Source organism: Chionomys nivalis, chromosome 3 (genome assembly GCF_950005125.1).
Source record: "Chionomys nivalis chromosome 3, mChiNiv1.1, whole genome shotgun sequence".
NCBI classification, from domain to species: domain Eukaryota; kingdom Metazoa; phylum Chordata; class Mammalia; order Rodentia; family Cricetidae; genus Chionomys; species Chionomys nivalis.
This window is the reverse complement of record NC_080088.1, coordinates 10,567,988-10,590,156: the sequence shown is the minus strand read 5'-3', so window position 1 is coordinate 10,590,156 and position 22,169 is coordinate 10,567,988. Positions and strand designations below refer to the sequence as shown.

General features: G+C 38.8%; 1 protein-coding gene across 6 annotated transcripts in view; it reads right to left on the bottom strand.

The window, feature by feature from the left end:
• Positions 1–889: 889 nt before the first annotated feature.
• Positions 890–22,169, bottom strand: part of Grik1 (glutamate ionotropic receptor kainate type subunit 1) — a 384,033-nt gene continuing 362,753 nt past the window's right edge. For 2 of the 6 annotated variants that reach the window (XM_057763946.1, XM_057763947.1), the window contains 3 exons: positions 16,511–16,761; positions 1,773–1,859; positions 890–1,319 (listed from right to left, as the gene is read on the bottom strand). In XM_057763946.1, the coding sequence (XP_057619929.1) occupies positions 1,164–1,319; positions 1,773–1,859; positions 16,511–16,761 (494 nt within the window). In that variant the 3' untranslated portion in view covers positions 890–1,163. The remainder of the gene's footprint in view (positions 1,320–1,772; positions 1,860–16,510; positions 16,762–22,169) is intronic. The other 4 variants (XM_057763948.1, XM_057763949.1, XM_057763950.1 and 1 more) reach the window with 3 other exon arrangements.

Here is a 22,169-nt window from a genome sequence, read left to right as displayed (position 1 = left end):
ACAAACAGAGACTCGCTCTGTCCTCTTTGGCATCAGACTTCTGAAGGGAAGCTGCCTTGTCTGGCAGTGAAGGGAAAGCTCCTGAAAAGATTCTGTGTCTGCAGAGCCTGGCTGGCTGATCTGAATTTCAGTACTGGAGAGAGATGGGAACATTGCAGGACCAGAAGTTAAAGACCTTCTTCTGGGCTAAGTGCTGCCTCTCTAAACATCTTACATTTTAAATGTATTTGATTCCTTTTTCCACCTAACATTGCCACCTTGGTCAGGTCAGTGCCACTGAACACGGTGCTTCCCCAGCCTGGGCTCCTTCTGACCTCCATCTTATACTCCCATATTGCTTGATGACGCCTGTTTCATTCTGTCATTGGTCTTCCCCTACAGGCAGCTTTTACCGTCCCAGGCCCAGGTGACTGTCCCTGCATGCCTGTTCAGTGTCTGACATCACCATTCTGAGCCTGCTTCCAGCAACAGGCATTCTCCTCTTGTTTGTATGAGGGCAAAGAACACATCTGCTTTTCCTCAAATGATAGCAGCGTGATATCTTACAATGTGGTGAACAGTTAGCTTCTAAATGTGCTTTCCCTTTAAAAAAATCATTTTTATAATATGCTTACTAATTTTCAAGTGGTACTTATTTAAATCATGTATAAAATTAGACTTTAGAACACAAAGATGAATGGCTTTCCCTTCTATAGTAAGCAGGTAACTTCTCTAAACTAAAACAGTTATATAAACTCAGCCCAGATGAGTGTGTTTCTTAACATATAACTCAGAACAGCAAATTCTATAGTTAGTGATATTCAACAGCCAGTGCTGGGAATGAGGGGAGGAAATAGGGACAAACCGAGACTCAAACTTGTTATGAAAAACAAAGTCCACGTGTTTATTATTATTTAGAAAGCACACATAGCAATATATTGGGGGAAAAGAGAAAGTGCAAAATAAGTGTGCATACAAATTCATCTGAAAAGAATCAGTTTCACTTGTGAATAATATTTATGTGAGCTTTAAAAATTGTGCATTTCTTCTCCCTCTATCCATGATTGGAGTTACGGATAGAGGTATGTGAAAACACATCTCTTTCTTGTCAAAAATCCTTCCTCCACGTATGTGCAGTGGGAACGGTCTTCTCCTTGGACGGTGCCTACAGGTGTGTTCTCGGATCATGCCACAGTCTCTTTTCTCTGAGTCCGTCTCTGATGGCAAGTAAGGATACTTGTGAAGGAAGATTTGCCCTTAGTTCTTGACTTTTTCTTTAATTTTTTCTGATTCTTGAGTGAGATTCCCAGCTCTTCCATGATGGCATTGAAAGAGAGACACTAGAGATCACAGAATAAGGGAGTGTCAGTGTCCTGGAACCATGACCAGCCTGCATTGACTTGTATTTCTTGCCTACCATTTGATGGACGTAAGTTACTTTTTAAGGCAGGTCCATAACTAAAGGCCAGCTCCCATCACCACCTCCTCCACCCACTGGCCATCTGTCCTTTATACTTAAGGAAACTGAGGCAGGAAGTTAGCTCAGCAGACTATATTCTACTCACAATCATACCAGTTCAGAAATGATAGACTTTCCCAGTTTAGAAAACAAAACAAAAAAACAAAGCAAAACAAACCCCCCACAACTCAAAGCTCTCAAATTGACAACTTACCTTTGCTGAGACAGCAAAATAGAGTTAAATTAAGGCATTTCCCCCACTGAGATGATCCAAACATTGATAGGGTTATCAAGGCATACGACACTTCAGTAATGCTATAGAAAGTGAACAAACCTTCTCTACACCAAGGCTTTCTTTTTTGCTCCCATGAAACCTTACTTTGTTCCTAAAATAAAATCTAAGTCTTGATGACTTTCCTTTCTGATAAAAAAAAGAAAAAAAAAACAATTTTAAATTGTATATTTTCTCCAAAAATCCAGAGATTCTGGCAGCAGCAATGACGCAGCTGGGGTTGAAATGGAAAATAATGGCATTGAACTGCACAGCAAAAATAATGATACTACACAATGGAAGATGGAAGAGCAGCAGAACAATGTTATGTATATACAGAAAAATATATATAGATACATATCTCCATTACAATATGCTATGCTTATTTGCATGCACACTATATCAACATCCATCACAACATAATTTGCTGTCATTTCTTCTATCCAAGATAAGCTCTTTGGACACATTCCTGCCTTCAGGGATCTACAGCTTTCCTTTTTGATGAGGTTACTATGAAAATGTTCTCCAGTGAGATAAGGCTGCCCGGAAGGTCAAAAACTGCAGGATCCACTTATATGAAGTATTTGAAATTGTCCAACTTGCAGAAACACAAAGTGGAGCGGTCACAGCATGGCCAGGGGCTGGTGAGGGGAAATGGGACGGCTGCTATTCGCTAGATATAAAGTGTCTGTGAGGAGAAGGAATCATTTCTGATTTCTGGATGACCATTTAAATGGAGGGACAAGAGGAAGGAATACAAGGAGTGTCAAAGATTTTTACAAACATTATTATATAAAAACCTTATTCCACTCATTTAGTAGATGATCGCAAATTATTATCAGGGACACTAAGTTAAAACAAAAAGGAAGTACTGTCTGATGCTGCCTCCCTCAGTTTATAAGGACGGCTGGCCCTCAAGTGACTCCACTGGAAATCATCTATGTCTGGATCTCTTTTTAAATCACTGTAAGTGTTTTGTGAACTTTTCCTTGTGAAATCGTCTTACAAAATTTTAGTCTTGGTTTTATTTTAACTCATGGATTTATTCATGCCAGTTTGAATTTAAACAGTAAAAATGAACTAAAAATGTAGCTTTCATGAGAAAAGGAGTGAAGAAAATGTTGGTTGATGCTGCTTTCCTTATTTTGTGTAGAGAGTTGGCAATAGACTTTTATTGCGACATTCAATTATGATTTTATTTAAAAGCCCATCCTCTTGCCAATTTTAGACGCCTTAAATTACAACAACCCTTATTTTCTGATCATCCCTAAGTGCTCACCCCTGATTTCAGTACGAGACTGAGCACACCTCACTTTATCATTGGTGATATTGGTCCCTTTGTCTTTGGTCACAGACTTTTTGACTCTCACTTTTTTTCTGACTGTCTAAAAAGAAAATGGCAAGCTTTGGGGCTGACCTTTCTGTTTCCAAATTTTTGATGTAACCACAAGGAAAGATGACCTTTAAGGTCCCCTTCGGCCTGAGCACAAATAAACGATAGGCCTTCTCATCCACAAGAAATGAACCAGTGAAGGGCATTGCTCAGCCCAGGTGCCATGTCAAGGCAGCATGGGAAGGGCCCATATGCATTAGATTCTCAGCCTTGTATAATCTCAGAATCTACACTGGCCTCTATATTTCTGTTTATGCGTTTGGGGTTTTAGGAGCTTCTCCCTATTAATAGTGCTGTGGAAATGTAATTTATTAAAGTGAGGGTTTGAATTTCTAGGTGCTGCTTTTGACAGGAAGTATTAAGCATTCAGCTAACTACCTTTCTCTAGCAGCACTGTGGTTGCAGTCAGAGAATACTAGCAGTTGTCTTCCACTGCTTTGTGGAATGGAGATGCTTCATAGTCCTGGCCCGAGGCTTGCTTATCATTGGTAGACAGTGCTCACATTTTAAGCATAGCTCTAAATGGTCATGATTTATAGTTTATAATTGGCCACTAGCATCAGAATGCTGGGATTGAAACTTAGTTATGCTGTCAAGATATTTTATTTTTTACTCAATTCCCTTGTTTATAAAATGATACTACAGTGGAATCTGTCCCAGAGATTTGATGAAAATTCAGTAAATTCAGTGAGCTGGTGTGTGCATGCATTTGTGTGTGTGTGTGTGTGTGTGCGTGCGTGCATGAGTGCGTGTGTGCATGTGGTGTGTGTCCTAGAGAGAGAGAGGAAAAGAAAGAGAGAGAGAAAGAGGGAGGGAAAGAGGGAAGGAAGGAGGGAGGGAGGGAGAGAGAGAATAATGCAATGCCTGATACATTGTAAATAGGTTTCTTACAGTACTATTGTGTCACTGCAGTGCAGACATTTCAGCTCTGTCGGCACTGACTAATTCACGGTTTGCAGAGGACACAATGAAAAAGCGGATGTTTCTCTGAGTCAAGCCATCATATACCCTCCCATGGAACAATTCCTTTCCATTATTTAGACCATGTTTTAGTTAAAGTAGATCCTGTGTATATTTAACCCAGAACATTTCAGTATCTCTTATCATGATTTCTTTAATATCTGTTATCATGATCCCTTTCTAATTCATAACATGTCTTGGTGCTTATGTGAAAATGACATTGAAGGAAGATTACGTGCTTAGACGTGACAGGCATGAAGGACAGTCGCTTGCTGTTTAAGACCACACTCTGACAGGTTTCTGTGATGGGAAGGCTGCAAGAAACTCTGTTTGTAAATGAACTTGAAACAAAATTATGTTATTTGTGCTGTTCTTGTCAGTGTTCAGAGATAAAGTGAGGTGTGTGTGTGTGTTTGTGTGTGTGTGTAAGTGTGCTTGTGTGACTTCTCTTTTAGAGGAGAGGAAACTGAGCAACAAATTATTCTAGCTGAGACTCAGATAATTTATCTTAAGTTACAGCTCTTCTAGTTTTTAAAATAAGAATAACATGCTTGGGGATTTGTTCTCCCAAGTGTGTTTCTCTTTTTTTCTTCTCCTGCTTCAAGCATTTCTCCCATACCCCCTTTCCCTATCTTTCCTGACTTCTAATTTCTCTTGCCTTCCCTTTTGGAGAATTTCTTTTAATAGTTGCTGACTTCATGGTGCCTCCTTTAGATTAGCCCCAGATGTTTGATTTCACGGCCCTAGTGTGAGCCTGGTGCAAATATACAATCTTTCCCTGTAGTTTTAATCATCTTATTGCGGATGCTGTTTGGAAGGGGTGGGACTTGGTGCTCTGGCTCTGCCTTATTGGTTGAGCACTGACATGAAGCCCGAGGGTCAATATCCAGGACTGCATAACACAAATCGCTTTTTATGTTCGTCTTGTTTTGCTTCTCAAATAAACTATGTTAGAATCCCAACCCCCCCAAAATGATACAGAAGATATGTTCCCCACAATGTGTCAAAGAAAGTTCAGAACTAATGCACCTGCCATGGCATCAGAGAGACTGAACATTAGTCGTATTATTAGTTTCCAGAGCAGTGGTAACAGGTCTGCCTGTGCCTGAGAGCTAGTGAGGGAGCTGATTCTCATCCACACTGGACATGCTGGGGTAGAGGAAATGTAAGCCCTGAAAAGCCATTTCACAGTTTGGCTCCTGACCCTTACTCTCTCTCTGGACCCAGAGATCCTTTGTATGGACCATTTCCCCTTGTCTTCGATGATGCTTTTAATGGGGCCCTCAGAGGTAATTAATTTACAGCTCTGGGCTTTTCTTCCTGTGGCATGTACACTTAACCAGTGTGTTCTTCTTAGTCCTTGGCAGCATGTTTCACCACCTCTTGGTCCTCCCTTTCCTCCTTGTTCATGCAAGGAGAAACTGGAACCAAGATCATCACTTTCTCAGATCCTAGATTTCAGGTTCCCTATCTTCGGAAATTCATTCCCTAATATTCTCAGTTTTCCTGTCTAGGCCATCAAACTATAAACCTGAACGTGCAGTGCATACAGGGCCGCTCAACAACCTGTGAAGCCAAATGACCTTCTTTCTGGTTTATCTTTTTTGAAAGGGTGACAATAGATTTTGCTAACATGATAAGTACATTGTGGAACAGAATTCTTAATACAAGTGAAATTTGAAGTTTCAAAGAAATTATGCACATAAGTTACCTGCCAGGGCTGTGAAACCTGTAAATCAGGTAGATGGGGGCAAGTATCTTCATTCTGTTTTAACACTAGGGGTGATTTCATGGGAGCCCTTGAGAGTGTAACCCTGAGGCAATGAGAATTTTGGTATTAATTTATGTGTTCCTTACCCATGTTTAGGAATCTCAACATTTTTCCCACTTCTAAAATTATACTGAGAGTTTTGTAAGCACTGTCCTGGAGTCACAGTTGCTACGTGTACACAGAGAATTCAGATCGTTACATTTTTAAAAACATTTTGTGGAGCTATTAGAGGATACTCTAGTCTCTGAACCTATAATAGCTTTGCATTTGGAAGAATGGGGAAAACCAAGTGATCTGCACTGTAGAAGCTTGATATTAGAAATCCAGTTCCTAGTTTTAAGGACACAGAGAATGGTCCATGAAGGTACAGTTATTTTGTGTCTGTTTTCAAAGGATTGTCGTTCAACCTGGGGATGAGGGAAACTGGTCCTAGAAACTGGGAGTAATTGGGAATGAGCCCCTTTCCTTTCTCTCCCCACCATGCTTGAGTCAGAGATCCATGGCCACTGAAGGACAAAGAGAACCTTCCTTGTCCCAGAAAAGGCCAAAAAAAGCAATGAGTACAGAGAGAAGGGTGAAGGATCACCTACTTCAGCCCTGTGACTGGAGCTAAGACATTTTATGCAGTGGGAATGAGTTTCATGCAGACCTGATATGCACTCATCAGCAACTCTCTTTGCTTGAAAGTGGCAGGGATGTGGACTTGTTCCCCAATATAAGCTACTAATGGAAACTTTCTTGTCTTTGGAAGCAGTGTCAGATGCCCATATAGCTGGTTCCTCATCCCCTTAGTTTCTCTCTGGCTTCTAACACTGAGATAATCTCACAGTGATTGTCTCATGAGGAGGACTGGTTCTATTTTACTGTTTTACTTTAAACTTTTCACAGAAGAGGTAGGGCCATAAAAATACATTTCCGCAAGCTTTTTCCTTCTCATTAGAGTGTCTGGCTCCACCATTGGTCTAGAAGTGGGGTTTTAATTGCTCACAATTTTTATTCATGGTGTCTTCAGTTTTGAAGCACTAGCTTATATTCACTATAGTTGATATGCATTTTATGCCGTAAGCTAACTTGTTAAAAAGTTACATTTTTAATGTGATTCTGCTTAAAAAAGAAACAAAAACAAACAAAAAATCCACAACAAAACAGAAATTCAGCTATATTCACTATTGCATCTTGTCAGATCAAGAAAATCCACTTTTGATTGGAAATGTTTTATTTTGTTTAATGAATCAGCTAACTCAGGCCTTTCTCTTTGTCCCCCTCACCCACCCCTTCAACTTCTCTTTCTGAAGGCCATTTGCAATTAAGAGAGGAGTCTGGAGGGCTTGGGAGCTACTTTCTGTGAACTCTCTCTGTCTCTGACTTTCACTAGCGTGGCATTTATCAGTTCACGGATATCCATCTGACTCTGCTAAGTCACCTGAGATGCCCATGATTTCAATGGTCTCCTGACGGTCTGGGTATGCATCTTTTCATTTAACCTCAATTTTACCACCCTGCTACGATTCTCTCTATCCTTCCATAGCCTTTTGTTTTTCTGAGAAAAGGCATGGGGATATATAATTTTTGGTGTGAGTTTGAGCAAGACTTTTTGGAGGCCTCGATAGGCTCATTACCTGATACTGTTTTTCCTGTCATTCAAGAGACAGATGGAAGATTTCTGTACAACTCTTACCACTTACTGGGCTCTTTGGTGAAGCCAGTGAAGGTATTTCTTTCATCGTTCTTTTAGACCTCTTTTGAGATTTCCACTTTGCTGTTCTGACTTGGGGGTGGACTCTGAACTGGTCTTAGAAATTCAAGTAGCATCTAAGCATTTGTGGTTTCCCTTTAGTGCTCTCCTTTTGCCCTAGTGGTGGAAACCAGGTAAGGGAAGCAGAATGAGAAGGCGCACACCTTTAATCCCAGCGCTCGGGAGGCAGAGGCAGGCAGATCTCTGTGAGTTCGAGGCCAGCCTGGTCTACAAGAGAAGGAAAACAGCACTGTCTATATTACCTCAGTCTCTGGGGTTTGGTTCCTTGCTACTTACAAACTATTTCAATTGGGACAATTGATTTATTAAATGAAATATCTGGATTCTGCAGCTAAAAGTCATGTCTTCTGAGAGCACTGCTGTGTCACAAATTTGAAAAGTCAGCTTGGTCCTCAATTGCTGAAAGTTTGACTCCTCTATAACTTGATAAAGCAAATATGGAAAACAAATACATGCCACCCACTCCGACTACCTTTCCCAGCATTTTTAGATAGATTCTGCTTTCAGACTTGGGCCTGACTATGTAACCAGTCCAGTTTATTTCTACTTTCCCAATTTGTGTGCAATTAATTATATGCTTCCAAGAACTTTCTATGTACATGCCTCTTTGTTGCTGTCTCTCTCTCTCTCTCTCTCTCTCTCTCTCTCTCTCTCTCTCTCTGTGTGTGTGTGTGTGTGTGTGTGTGTCTGTGTGTGTGGTTAATTTAATCTGTACGTTCATCCAAATTGAGAATGATCCCACTTCTGCAATAATCACTGTTTGGAACAATTTGCACATGATTGACTGTGTGGGCATCCCCTCACCCCTTTTCTGTGTTGGTTGATCGGATTATTTTCTTTATCCACAGGAGGCCTTTCTTTGAAGTACTGGCAGGGCAATGCAATCCTGCTTATCATGTTAAATTTCAAGGCCAGCTGGACTGTGACTGAAAAAGCACGGGATAAAATCGGACTCTCTGAACATGGCGGACAATGAGAGCTGACGAGAGGCCAAGGAGAATGGCACGGGGTTTTGATCCTACTTCATGTTCTGGCTTTGTGGGAGCCTAGACAGTTTGGTTGTTCACCTTCCTAGACCTGGATGGAGGGGGGAGGACCTTGGACTTTCCATAGGGCAGGGAACCCTGACTGCTCTTGGGACTGGAGAGGAAGGAGAAGAGGAGTGGGGGGAGGGGGAGAGGGGTGGGAGGAGGGGGAGGGAAATGGGAGGCGGGGAGGAAGCGGAAATTATTTTTTCAATAAAAAAATAATAAAAAAAATTAATGTGTTCATCAGACACACAGTCATCTTAAAACACGTACACGCACAAGTATTTTATTTTCATACCACTTTTGCTATTTTATTTCCTTTCTATTTTTCTACTATATTTAAAAATCATTGTGATGATATGGTAACCTCAAATTCCACCCTTTTAAAGTTGAAGAAACAGAGGTCTGGAGAAGCAAATTCACTTGCTCAGAGTCCCAGGGCCATTTAGCAGCAGTGTGGAGGACTGAATTATTTTTCAAGATCCTGTCTATTGGGTCACACAGGACTTTTAGAGTTGGGATTTTAAGAAGAATTATTTGTATCTTGATGCAGCATTTTTATATGAATACTAAATGTCTCCTCAATGCTCTGATAATAATGTTTGGGTTTCTAGGCAAAGGCAGTCTTCCCACCAATACAAAAAGAACAGGCTTCTGCATTATTTGTTAAATAAATTAATCAAGCCAAAGATTAAAAACAAAACAAAACAAAAAACTGGAGCTATAGATACTTTTAAGTGCCTGGAAACATGCCAGACTTGGAAAGACTTCTTGTATATGGGAGTTTCTTAGTCCCTGTTGTTGTAAAAGACTCAAGAATCAGATCAGGAAAGACTTATGTTCAGAAGCTGATCATTTTATATATGAATATTTTAAGTTTGAAAATGTCATTCAATTGAAATATTGGGAAGAAAGACAATTCTGGTTCAGTTTCCTGCACTGTCTTGTTTCAGGAAACACAATAACTGCACCCCATCCCTTTGGTCTTCGTTATTAATTTTGCTGTGCGTACGTTGTGCTCATTATTGGGCAGTTTAGGTCAGTAGTTGAATCTGGCCTGACATTAGTGATGTTCAGGGTTGGTGAGGTGTTGAACCATGCAGCTGTGCAAATTCGGTAATGACTTGCTCTTTCCAGAATGCTCTAATAATTATAAATAGAGATTCTTTGAAATTTTAAGGAAAGATCTTCTTGCCCATATTACCAGTTTCTATGGAAGGCATTTTGATAGCTGAATGGTTTTAAACCCTGTAATCTGGACATGAAATTCCACGATGTGAGAAGCTTTGTGAGATTGTTCCTACAAGTGCCCTGTATGTCAGCAGTTCGCAGAGGTGCTTTACTCCCTGCTGGGGTTAATTAATGGTGGACAGAAGGCAGTACAGAAAGTATACATCCTTTTCTCGTGCTTTTTTATGTTGTTCAGGCTTACTAGCAAATCGACCTCGTAGGATAAATGCCATGTTCTTGGAAATTAATTGGAATTCATTGTGGTATTGCATTGTAGCTCATAGAGTGTAATGTAATGCTTCTCAAATATAGTGAGGAATTTTGGAAGTGATTTTCCTTGGATAAGTTTGTAAGAATAAAAATCCAGTTGATTTTCGTGTTTCTCATGTAGTTTTGCTGAAAAAAATGTTAAAATTGATTTATAATTTTAGTCTAGTACAGCAAAGTACAATGTGAAGCTTTATTTTTTCCTCTTTGGATTAGGTGATTGACAGATTTATGAAGAAAGAAATTAACATAATGTTTTTTATTATTGTTGATGTCTTTGTTCAATCTTTAATATCCTTCTACCCGACTTTAAGCAGTATTTTAAAAATAAAACCCACAACCTGTTACTATTTCACCACAGGTCATGCTTACCATCCAACTTGACAAAACTGTTACGTTCATGGTAGTTTTTAATAAAAACCCGTGTGTGCCAAGTGCTTTAAAGTAAAACGACGATACTTAGAATTATTAAAAAAAATAATTCATGTAAGAAAAACTATTTAAAAATTCCTAGTATTCAAGATAGTTCAAGACTCATGAATATGACCTAATTTTGGAGAAAATCAATACTTCCAAACTAACTTTAATGGAAACTAATGCATACAACTAATTCTGAATATTCTTTTTCAGGCTTTATTGAGCATCTGGATTCCTGGCTGTGTCTACCAAAGTGAACATGTGGAGCTTGAGGACAGGAAATGTGAATCACCCCCCAGATGATTGTGATTTACACTAAAGTCTCTGAACTAATGATGTAAATACAGTCTGATGGGTTTTGTTCTAAATTTCACTTGAAATGCAATAGACCCTGCAGAGGTCAATGTGGTCTTTGCATGGCAACAAGAACTGGTTGTCTGAAGGATTGATAAAAGAAATATAGAAAGATGTATGAAGGCCTAAAGCAGCAACAAACTACTTACTTCATAATTTTGAATAGGAATAACTATGTTTTACAAGCAAATGTAGAGATTATCAGTTGAATATCATAAAGTTTCTGTGTCTAAGGATATGCAATTTCTTCTTTGAGTATTCACATAAAGGGACCATTGAATATCAGATGCTAAATATATAATCTCCCTCTCTTTCAGGATTAGTGGCTCTGTTTTTACCAAGTCAATTCATAAAAATCAATGATTTATTAGGTCCAATTATATCCGCAAACTAGTGTTTAGATTACTGAATCTTAACTCTTTTTGACTATTAGAATCAATTTAGCATCTCAAATGATAACAATTGCCTTGCCCTAACTTCAGACTAATTAAAGCAGACAATCTGGAGAGAGGGCTCCGAGTTGCTACTATATGCATCTTTATATCTTACCTATTCAGACCCTTTTCTTGAATAGAATAACTTTATTATTTTTTTAACATGTATGCAGAGAAAACTGGATAGAGTTTATATCTTTTCATTTGTAATCCTGTTTTCTAAATCTGGGTTTATTTTAACATAATGAATTTATTTTTCTTACTGCTTATGTGACCAGAGAGAGATTTAATTTTTCTGTATGGTGCAATATTTGTTGTACAGCATTTATTATCAAGACTTTACAAGTGACTTTATCTGCTATGTCATGATTAGACTTCATTTAATTCTCATAGTGTATATAGTAGTAGCATCATATTGAATGATGTGGGATTCCTTTCTGTGTGTTGTGAATATGTTTTATTATCATTGGTTAATAAAGAAATTGTCTTGGTCTATGGCAGGGCAGAATATAGCCAGGCAGGAAATCTTAACAGAGATATATAGAGAGAGTAGGTGGCAGAAAATCTGAACAGAGATATATAGAGAGAGTAGGTGGAGTCAAGGAGACGCTATGTAGCTGCTGAAGGATAAGGATGGTAGAAACTTACAAGTAAGCCACAGCCTCATGGCAATACACAGTTTAATAGACATGGGTTAATTTAAGAAATAAGTGCTAACTAGGAATATGCTTGAGTCATTGGCCAAATAGTTTTGTAATTAATATAGTTTCTGTGTGACTATTTGGGTCAGAGCAGTAGGAAAACAAAAGAACCGTCTCTGTTTATAATCTAATTTAAAATTAAGGAAATCGAAGCTTAGAGAAGTTGAAACTTCATCCAAATAATGCTTAATTGTTGAATGGTTTATAAACCACACACTGTATAAAGTGTCTTTTTTTTCTTCCATATCATCATGGGTATTGATATTATTGATATAACATCACTGATATCAATCACATATCACTGATATTGCCATACTTGTGTTTCCTAGGGGGTTATCTGGATCACACTGGTCTTTCCAGGTGCTTTATAAAAAATACACTATGATTTAAGAGCTGGAGAGATAGTGAGAAGTTGGAAATTCTTTGTCCATGACAACAAACTAAATATACTAAAATGCCACCTGGCAAGGAAATGTAGAGTGTGGTTCCTTTTGGGTTATTTAACCATGAAAACGTCATTAATGAGGCACTTTCCAGTGTCACCTGTTTTCAGAAATACTTCAAAACAACCTTGTATTCTAGAAATGATTTCCTAGTGGGGGATGTTAGGCACTGAAGCTAGGACACACTTAGTAAGTGGCCTACAGTGATGACACACATGGCTGTGCTTGAACCTAAGTTTGGATAATTTATAAAATTCTCTTTTAATTTTAATGTCATAACTCAAGGTTTAGGACTCTAATAGCTGTTATTTATGATAATAAAGCTGAATTAAAATTTCTGAAAGATCAAATGTAATGTTGTATAGGCAAACCTTTTGAAAACCATAAAATACTGAGTAAATAACAGAATTAAATAGTATAGTCTAAAACAATACCAAAATATTGTTTGTTTGTTTGCTTCTTTATTTGATTGTTTGTTTGTTTTTGAGACAAGGTCTCATGTAGTCCAGGCATCCCTCAAACTTAGTACATAGTAAAGGATGATCTTGACTTTCTAATCCTTCTCCTTTTATTTCTTGAGTGCTGGGATTACAGATTTGTGACAGCACACATAGTTTTATGCGTGATTGGGACTGGGGAGTCCTACCCCAGAGCTTCATGCATATTAGGCAAGCATTATATCAGCCAAGCTATATTCCAAGCCCTCCTATTGTTAACTTTTGAAGGAAATTAGTTCTTTATTCATCTCTGAAACACATTTTAAGGATGAGCTGTTCTGAGAGGTGAGTTTTGCTAGTTATTGCCATCTGACTTTTCTTTATCATCAATGGCTCAGAAACTTTGTATCCACATGGGTATATTAAATAGTTCTTGGAAAATAAACATAAGCAGTTTGTGGATTCTGTATGCTGAATCAGTAAGTCATGAAACTAAGAAACATGGGCCTTTGTCCCACCTGATTCTATTGACTGTGAGAATAAAAATTCTGATCAGTGACACACAGATTTTTTTCTACTTTAATAACAGTAAATACACAGTAATATAATTTTTAGATATTTTCATAAGAGCTCATTTATTTAAAGAAATAGTCGAAGACAGAATCAGTGCAGGAGTCAAATTTTCCGATCATGCTTTACTGAGAAAATATAAGATTTATTAGAAAGAATTGTGACTAAAATGGTCATGCAGCGTGGCTGCCCAGATACCAAACAACTCCTCTCTAGAACATATTCCTGGGCTGGGGTATATTCCTGGGGATCACTTGATGTGACAAGGAGTAATTTCCCAGGAGAGAACAAAGTCCAACTGATCCCATATTGAGAGGAGGTGAAAGGCAGTTCCATTCCCCGACTCTCTGAGAAGGGTGAGTGAACTCAGAGCAAGCAGCAGACATTCTTTGTCACACCAAATTAAGCCTGCCATTGGCTTCCATGTCACCAAGCTGAGTTAGTGCGGGGATTCTTCACAGCACTTTGAATACAGGTAGAAAATAAATCTGCAGAGATCCGCAGCTAATGCATATGGAAATTCTCTCCCCTTCCCCTTCTCCACAGCACAGTTGGACTGCATTAATAATGGCTATGGGCCCAGGGAAATGAATGTGAATTTGGCAAGGCTCAGAAAAGTTGGCTCCAAGAAGAGCTACTCTATCTTAGGTGAATAAGAAAGGAATGCAATAGCGTGGTGTGAGAGAAAGCTCATTGTTGCAAAGTGTGAGTGTGGGTGAGCAGAAAACAGAAGATGCTGTGAATTAGTTCATACTTAGGACTCTGCTTGTCTCTTCAAAGAAATATACATAATTTGAAAGCAAATGAGGTCCTTAGTGACTCTACACCTATAGATGACAGCTAAGTATTGTGTGAAAACCTGATGTTGCTGAGTTTCTGTCCAGAAATCATTTTGCCTATACCTCAATCCCCCAGTGAATCTCAGATAAGATAATCCCCCTTGCATCCAAGTTCAACCATTATTCTTTCAGAGATGATCCCTGAATCTTTAAGAGCCATGATATTAAGTTTTGAGATAAATAATACATTTAAAACCTTGGGATTAATTTAATTAAAAATTAACAATGTTATAGAGTTACTTGTATACTTATTGAGAAGACATGGCTAAAGGGAATTTGAAATATATAAGTCTAGAGAACACATGAGACAGGAAGAGGAGGGGAAAGTTCACAAAGATGAAAAGAAGTGCACACAGAATTAGAATTTTCCCATGATTTGCCTTCTTGTGTCTCAATTTTTGTTTATGAAGAAAGGGCTATTTTTACTTTTAATGCATAAAGAAAACAGAAAGATGACAATTTTGGACAGAATAGATTTTTGTATATACATGCATCCAGGAGTCTATATTCCCCTCAAACCCTGCATCAGTGTCTAGTACACTTTTTTCCCGGGGCCCTAGTGGAGTGCCTGGAGTAGTGTACGTGTATTTTGTTAGTGTAAAGGGAAAAAGTACATGATGGCTACTTCTGCCTAGTAGACTCAGGCACAAACAACACTCAGTACAAATAGTTCTACTGGGAACACCTTTTGAAAACCTGTTATACAGTATGGACTGAGGACTGTGTCCGAATCCCCTTTTCCTCTCGTAATAATTTGCCACATTCTACGTCTGTAGATAAAGTAGTCCCGGAAGTGGAGTTGGTCGGATGGGTTTGTTTACACTGCAGTCCATAAAAGAAACAAAAAGCCTTGCATGCAAAAGAAATGAGAAAAAAATACAGAAAGTGAATAAATGAAAAGCAAGAATGAATGTTTAAATGAAAAATTAAATAAAATGAAGCCAGCAGTTATGAAGCAGCACATTAAAGCATAATATATACAAGCGTTTATTTTTCAAATTAGTAGCATAAAACAAGACACCTCAAGAGCGGATTGAAAGTTAGGGCAGATCAGTCCATTCTACCTAACACCTCAAGACAGTTTTCTAGAATGAGGTCCAGGAAAAAGGTGATCCATAGCCTCATAACTGCTTTTTATTTTGGGGAGGGTTTCCATAAAGAAAGAAGTTTATAACAAATTATGCCCAGTGTCGAGCACTCAAAACACAGTTTTCACATCAAGAAAGTGGTTCTAGTATCTAGTTATTAATCAAAACCAGCCACACAATTTTCAAGACTCTGTGAGAAATGGACATATGAAGTCCTATCTTGAAAATTATTAAAGTTTCATAATATTGATAGTAGAGCATTAAACAAGCTGTTTGTTAATAGCTCTTAGCTTTGAAATTCTAGTGGTATCTTTAGATTAAACTACTGGATTAATATATTACAATGTCCTGATGCTGTGTATTTTATTTATTTTAGTGAGGAATTATCTTAAATCACAGTCATTGTGGATTTCCCCCCAAAGCATTGAAGTTCTATGTGTGAATGCCTTTAAAAAATAAAATAAGTAAAAATGGCTTGACTATTGAAATTGCCCATTATCCTAGATGCAATTTTGAAAAATAAAGTCTCAAATATATTCTATTGTCATTTTTTTGTTATTTATCATATTTGTAGGGAAATTGTATGAATTCTCTTTCTACTATATATATATATATATATATATATATATATATATATATATATATATATATGTAAGTAAATGCCTAATTTAAAAAACTCCTTTGTGTTTTTATAGAAGTTGTTTCGCAAGAGCACATGTGCTCAGAATATATACTGAAGGGCTGGGTCCATTGCTCACAAGGGTCTCCTGTAATTTCGGATTTATGCCTTCCTTGCTCTTCCTATAGTTTCTATCTTAAGAGCAAATAATGGTTGAAGAAATGAACTGAGATTTGAATTTCTGCACTGTCATCCCAAAGAGTACTAATTAGATTTAGTGTACAAGACTCTTCCTTCTTCCTATTAATAACTGATAGAGCTGCTGCGCCAGCGGCGCCTGGCAGGGGTTCAATGCTCTTTGCTCTAACTCGGAAATGGCTCTTCTGGGCATCTAACTCATTAGACTCTGACAAAGAGGGAACGTATCCTTCACGTTCTCACATTTAAGACAAGTTCAAGGTAAAACTCCCCAGCCTTAGAAAGAGGTGACTCACCTGCTCAGAATCATTGTTCTTCCGTGATTTGTATATAAATTCTCCAATGGCTACAAACACAGAAAGGACAAGTCCCGCAGCCAGAACAATGAAGATGCCCCCAATATTTTCCACTCCCAGAGCACTGGCTTCCTTACTCTCTTCTTCAGGGCAGCCGTTTCCTCGCCACCATTTCTCTTTCATCATGTGCAGCTTCCCTTCTTCTTGTAGTTGAAGAATGGCAATTGTGATTTTATCCCGGTAAGGAGAGCCTGGAAGTTGGGGATGATTTGGATGTTGGTCATCAACGGGAGAAGACAATGTCAAGTCATTTCACTATCTTAGTAATGAATACTGCAGAGTGCTACAAACTTGATGTAAAAATCTATTAGTCAAAGTTGGAAATTTCCAATCTTATATCTCGAAGACTCTAGTTAGAAGGAGAGATGACATGTTGAGGTTCACTCTGGCCCAGGGTATTTTTTATTCTAAAATAAGAAACATTAAATAGGAATTTTATGAAATTCCTGCTTCTGCTGAGTTCTTCACTAAATCCTTATATATGTCATGGGATTTGTTGTTTCAACTCTATCTTTTTTGGCCTTTTGGTGATCTCTTTTTGTGGCTAAGTTTTGCTGTTCTTCTGTTTATTTCCCTAACTTCATTTGAGTGTTGCTATGGCCACATTTCTGAACAAAGGGAGATAAAGTGATGGATAACATTTCTAGTCTCATGTCATGACTCTTCCCAACATGCTTGCTTGCTCTCTTTTTTCAAATACATTGCAACAAAAAAACACTTTCAAGTCACCAGTGATGGAGGAGTCCTGGCATAGAAGGAATTTGGGTTCTAGGGCCGTTGCATGAAGCAGATCCTTGCTTTTAACCTAGACGGAGCTATGACAATCAAGGAATATTTACTGTGCAAGGCTGTTGTGGTTACATTTGTTTATGCCTGGAACATTTGTTTAATTATGTAAATATGTGTTGCATTCTTTTATGTTGCATTTGTTTAACTCTGTGAAGCTGTGTTACTTTGCCTGTTTAAAACACCTGATGGTCCAGTTAAAAACTGAAGTGAGACAGGAGAAAGGATAGGTAGGGCTGACAGGCAGAGAGGATAAATAGAAGAAGAAATCTGAGAAAAGAAAGAGAAGGAGCAAGAGAATTAGGAGACAGGGACAGTAGGGGCCAGCCACCCAACCTCATAGCCAGTCACGGAAATCACAGAATAAAAGTGAAAGTATGATTATGAAAGAAAAGGAAAAAGACAAGAGGTGAAAGGTAGAAGGGATAATTTAAGTTAATAAAGCTGGCGGGAAACAAGCCAAGCTAAGGCCGGACATTTATAAGAAACAATAAGATTCCATGTGTGATTTATTTGGGAGCTGGGTGGTGACGGGTTCTTCAAAAGAACCAAGAGTAAAAAGAGTAAAACAATCAACAACATAAGACATTGAAAAATTTCACGTGTTGTTTACAATGGTTCATCCGCAGTGATTCATGTTCCAATCAAGATAAATTATGTGTTAAATAATTCTGAGGTGCTATAATAGTCGACGGTAAGAACTTGGTAATATTTATGGTCTGTCTTCTGGTAATTCTATTGAATCTTTAATTATAAAGGAAATTATTATAGAAAGTGCCAAAGTACATATATTGAGACATAGTCTCTTAATTCCTGTGTTAATCAATGCAAAAGAAGTAAAACAAGATTCCTTTACTTGTTTATTCCCCAAGATGGCAACAGTTTTGGTAGTATTTCATCTCCTCAGTAGTAGGAAGCTCCCTTTGCTTACAAAGCTTACAGCCATTCCTGGTGGAGGCAAACTGAAAAGTCAGTTATCTTAAAGGCAAGGAAAATTTTTTCAAAAAATAATAAAGTCCTAGACCTGGATGGAAGGGGGAGGACCTTGGACTGCTCACAGGGCAGGGAACCCTGACTGCTCTTTGGATTGGAGAGGGAAGGGGGAGAGGAGTGGGGCGTGGGGAGTGGGGGGAGGGGGAGGGGAAAGGGAGGTGGGGAGGAGGTGGAAATTTTTAATTAAAAAATTTAATAATAATAAAAAAATAATAAAGTCAAGACCATTTGTCAAAGAGATTTAAAGAAATTTAAAATCCGAAGGTGTGTTTAAGAGCCAAGAATCCAAGTCATTTCTCCTCTTTCCTTACATCTCAGCGCTAGTTCTGTGAAAGCGCTTCTGGTTGCCCTCCTATTCCCTACAGATGACTTATGTCCTATGCCACAGCTAAAGTTCTATAAGCTCAGGCTCAGTATTTTGTCACTTGTCATTTACTTCCTCATAAGACTTAAAAAAATAATTGTCAGCACTCCAAAACTACTTTAAAGGAGGTGTGAGAGTATTATAGCTTGTCAGTTCAGAGTATGGATTTTTGGGTGAGAAAAATTGATTTTGAAAACCAAGTAAGAGATATCAACTACTTGCTTAAAATTTCCCAGAACAATGGGTAGAAGCAAAATTAGCAACGTTAATATCCCTAGAGTGCACAGGCAAATGAGAGACCCTGGAGTGCTTTATCTCAGGTACAAGGGAGAACTATGTTGAGCGTGAGAGCAATACTCCTGGCCATGGCTGCACAGTCGTCATGGTGATATATGCAGTAGATGCACAACAAATGCTTGCTGCCACTCTCCTCCTGCCTTCAGGCTGCGCAAGACCTAACACATTATGGTCAGATGGAGATCCAATCTCTGTTTAATGTTGGTCTCTAAGGAAGGCAATTTCCAGTCTTCCAGGAACCTGTTTAAATCTTAACTGCTCTCATTCTCTTGAAGTTTGATTTTAAATCCCTCGGGAGGCACATTTCTAGAGCCTCTGTCCTGAGAGTCTCTAAGTAGCAGTTTTCAATTTTAGCTTGTGACTGAGCCAACTTTGCCAATCTTCTATAATGGGAGAGACTTCAGAGTCTCTGGGGACTCAGGACAAGACTAGACGTGGCAGAGACCTTTTCACATCTGCATATCTTTTAGGTTCAATTTTAGCTCCTTCTAAAGTGGTCCTGGTTGACATCAGAACTGACTTCTTGCAAATCTTTTGGGAAAAATAATGTGTGTGTACCCATGGATCTTCCTGAATAGCAACTGATCTTCCTTAAAGTATAAATTCATCACAAAAGAAGCATCTATTAAATGTTTCCAGCAGCTGTATTCCCCGTGGATGAGTTCACTCTGAAGCCCACCATCTGTTCCAATTATTCGCTCATTGTTTTTGCTTTAAAAGCATGACAGGTTTATCACCAGTATGAAAAATTCCTGGAGTATATTTCTTGTCATCTAGGAAGGGGAGATGTATGCTATTTAACATTAGCATTTGTGATAGGTAAAGTTGGCAGGAGAGACTGAATGAGTCTGTTGAGGTCTCTCGGTGTAATAGAATCATACTATGTAAATGTAGACTATAGACCCGTCACAGAGTCAGCCATGAATACGTGTGTGTGTGAGGGACAGAAAGCAAACCACAAAGCACTGTATTCACTCAGCAGAGTAGCAGAAAGAATAAGCTTCCACAGTTCCAGCCTCACCACCGCTATACTGCCAGAAAATTTAGATTTCAAGTATTCCATTCTTTTTTGTATTTCGTTTTCAGAGTTAAGGATCAAAACCATGGCTTTGCACTTGCTGGCAAGCAGTCCACTGAGCAGAATCCTCAGCCTCTAGGTATTCTTTAAAGGAATAGCAATTGAGGGTTCCCTGCCCTGTGGGAAGTTCAAGGTCCTTTCCCCTCCATCCAGGTCTAGGAAGGTGGTCTTCCCACAGGGCAGGGAACCCTGACTGCTCTTAGGGCTGGAGAGGGAGGGGGAGGGGAGCGGGGGACAGGGAGGGAAATGGGAGGCAGAGGCAGGGAGGAGGCAGAAATTTTTAATTAAAAAAAAAGAGCCAAAGAAGGCAGAGAGCAAATAGAAAAAAAAAAGGAATAGCAATTGAAATTATCATGTTTGCATGCTGCCACTCTCAGAGCGATACCCATTCTATTTCCTACCACACAGAAAACCTGGTGTCAAAGAGGGGTGCTGAAGGGGTAGGGTAGGTAGGTAAGGTGTGATAGAAGATGGGAGGAGAAAGATTCGGTATCAGGTAATCTATCTTAAAGGTGGCTGATTTAAGAAACTCTAGTTGCTACAGTGTGTCACAATCAACCCTGGGCTCCCAGTAGTACAAAGATTAAGGCAAAGGCATCCATTCCTGGTGCTTTCTCCCCCCCCCCCCCCGGCCCCGCCCCGCCCCGACTTGTGTTTCATTTGCTAAACCAGTGTGAGGAAGCGTAAGGAAAATTTTCTCATCTTCTGTCATGTATATTATCTGAAATGAGATGGCCAAGCGGGGTCAGGGAGATAGGACATTGTTTTAAGGCCAAAATGATCATTATGTCCATTTAGTTAAATAGTCTTCATCAGCTTACTGAAAACAAGTTGAATGAATTATATGAGATTCCCACTTGGAGAACTACCAGGATCACTGGTATTTCCATCAGGAAATGTCATGGGAATTAGATGGCCACCCAGTTTTATACCTTTGCCTGATCCTTTCCCTGTGATACTCACTAGCTTTCTTCTTTGAGTCTTCAAAGTAAGCGTCACTTTGGATCTATTGCACCACTGGGTTGCTCTCATTGATTAAGCTTTGTGTCTTTGGGATACATTTTTTTTCCTCCTTGTTTCTGTGTCATATGACTTTTGAGATTATTGAAGGTGTGCTTCTAATTGCTTATTTCGATTGTTTCTATGCCATCTTGTCTATTGGTCCAGTTGTCATCTATGTGCATGATGTGATATTTTGCTGTGTATGTTTCTGTGTGACACCTTTTTTCTTAAAAGAAAAGAAATGCCATTTTAAATTGACAATAAATTTTAAACATGCCTCTAATACTGATAATACATTGGTCTATATTACTATTATTGTTAATTATAATCATGACGATACATTTGAAATAATGTTTGCCTTTTTCATTTCAAATACTGCTTCCTGGATTTTCATTTATTGATCCATTAGTTATAATATTTTAAAAAGTTGACTTAAAGATACTTTAGATTCTCTGAAGTTAATTTCCTTTTTTGCTATTTTTTTCACTGCTTAAGAAACTGACTCTTATTAAAGTAGGAATTTAAGTGTTGCAACAGCTAAGCTTTGAGTGACTATTCATTTTCAGGACTGGTGAAGCTCATCTTCTGGATGTTTAACCTGGGTGTCAAATCCAATGGTAGTTGTCCTAGTTAGGCTCCCATTGCTGTGACAAGCACAATGATCAAAAGCCACTTGGGGATAAACTGGTTCACTTCATCTTGCAGCTCATACAGTCCATCACTGATGGAAGTCAAGCCTTGGAAGCAGGCAGGGAAGTGGAGACTGTCGAAGAGCTGGGCTTACTGGCTTGTTCCCCATGACTTGCTCAACATGCATTCTTGTGCCACTCAGAACCACAAGTTCAAGGGTGTGATACCACTCACAGCAGCTTAGGCTCTCCCACACCAGTAATGACTCAAGAAAATGCCATACGGACCTAACCTATAGGAGAGGCTGAGGATGAAATTTTCCTTCCTTCCTTCCTTCCTTCCTTCCTTCCTTCCTTCCTTCCTTCCTTCCTTCCTTCCTTCCTTCCCTCCCTCCTTCCTTTAAATATATTATGTGCACTGGTATTTTGCCACAGGTGTTGGGTTCCCTG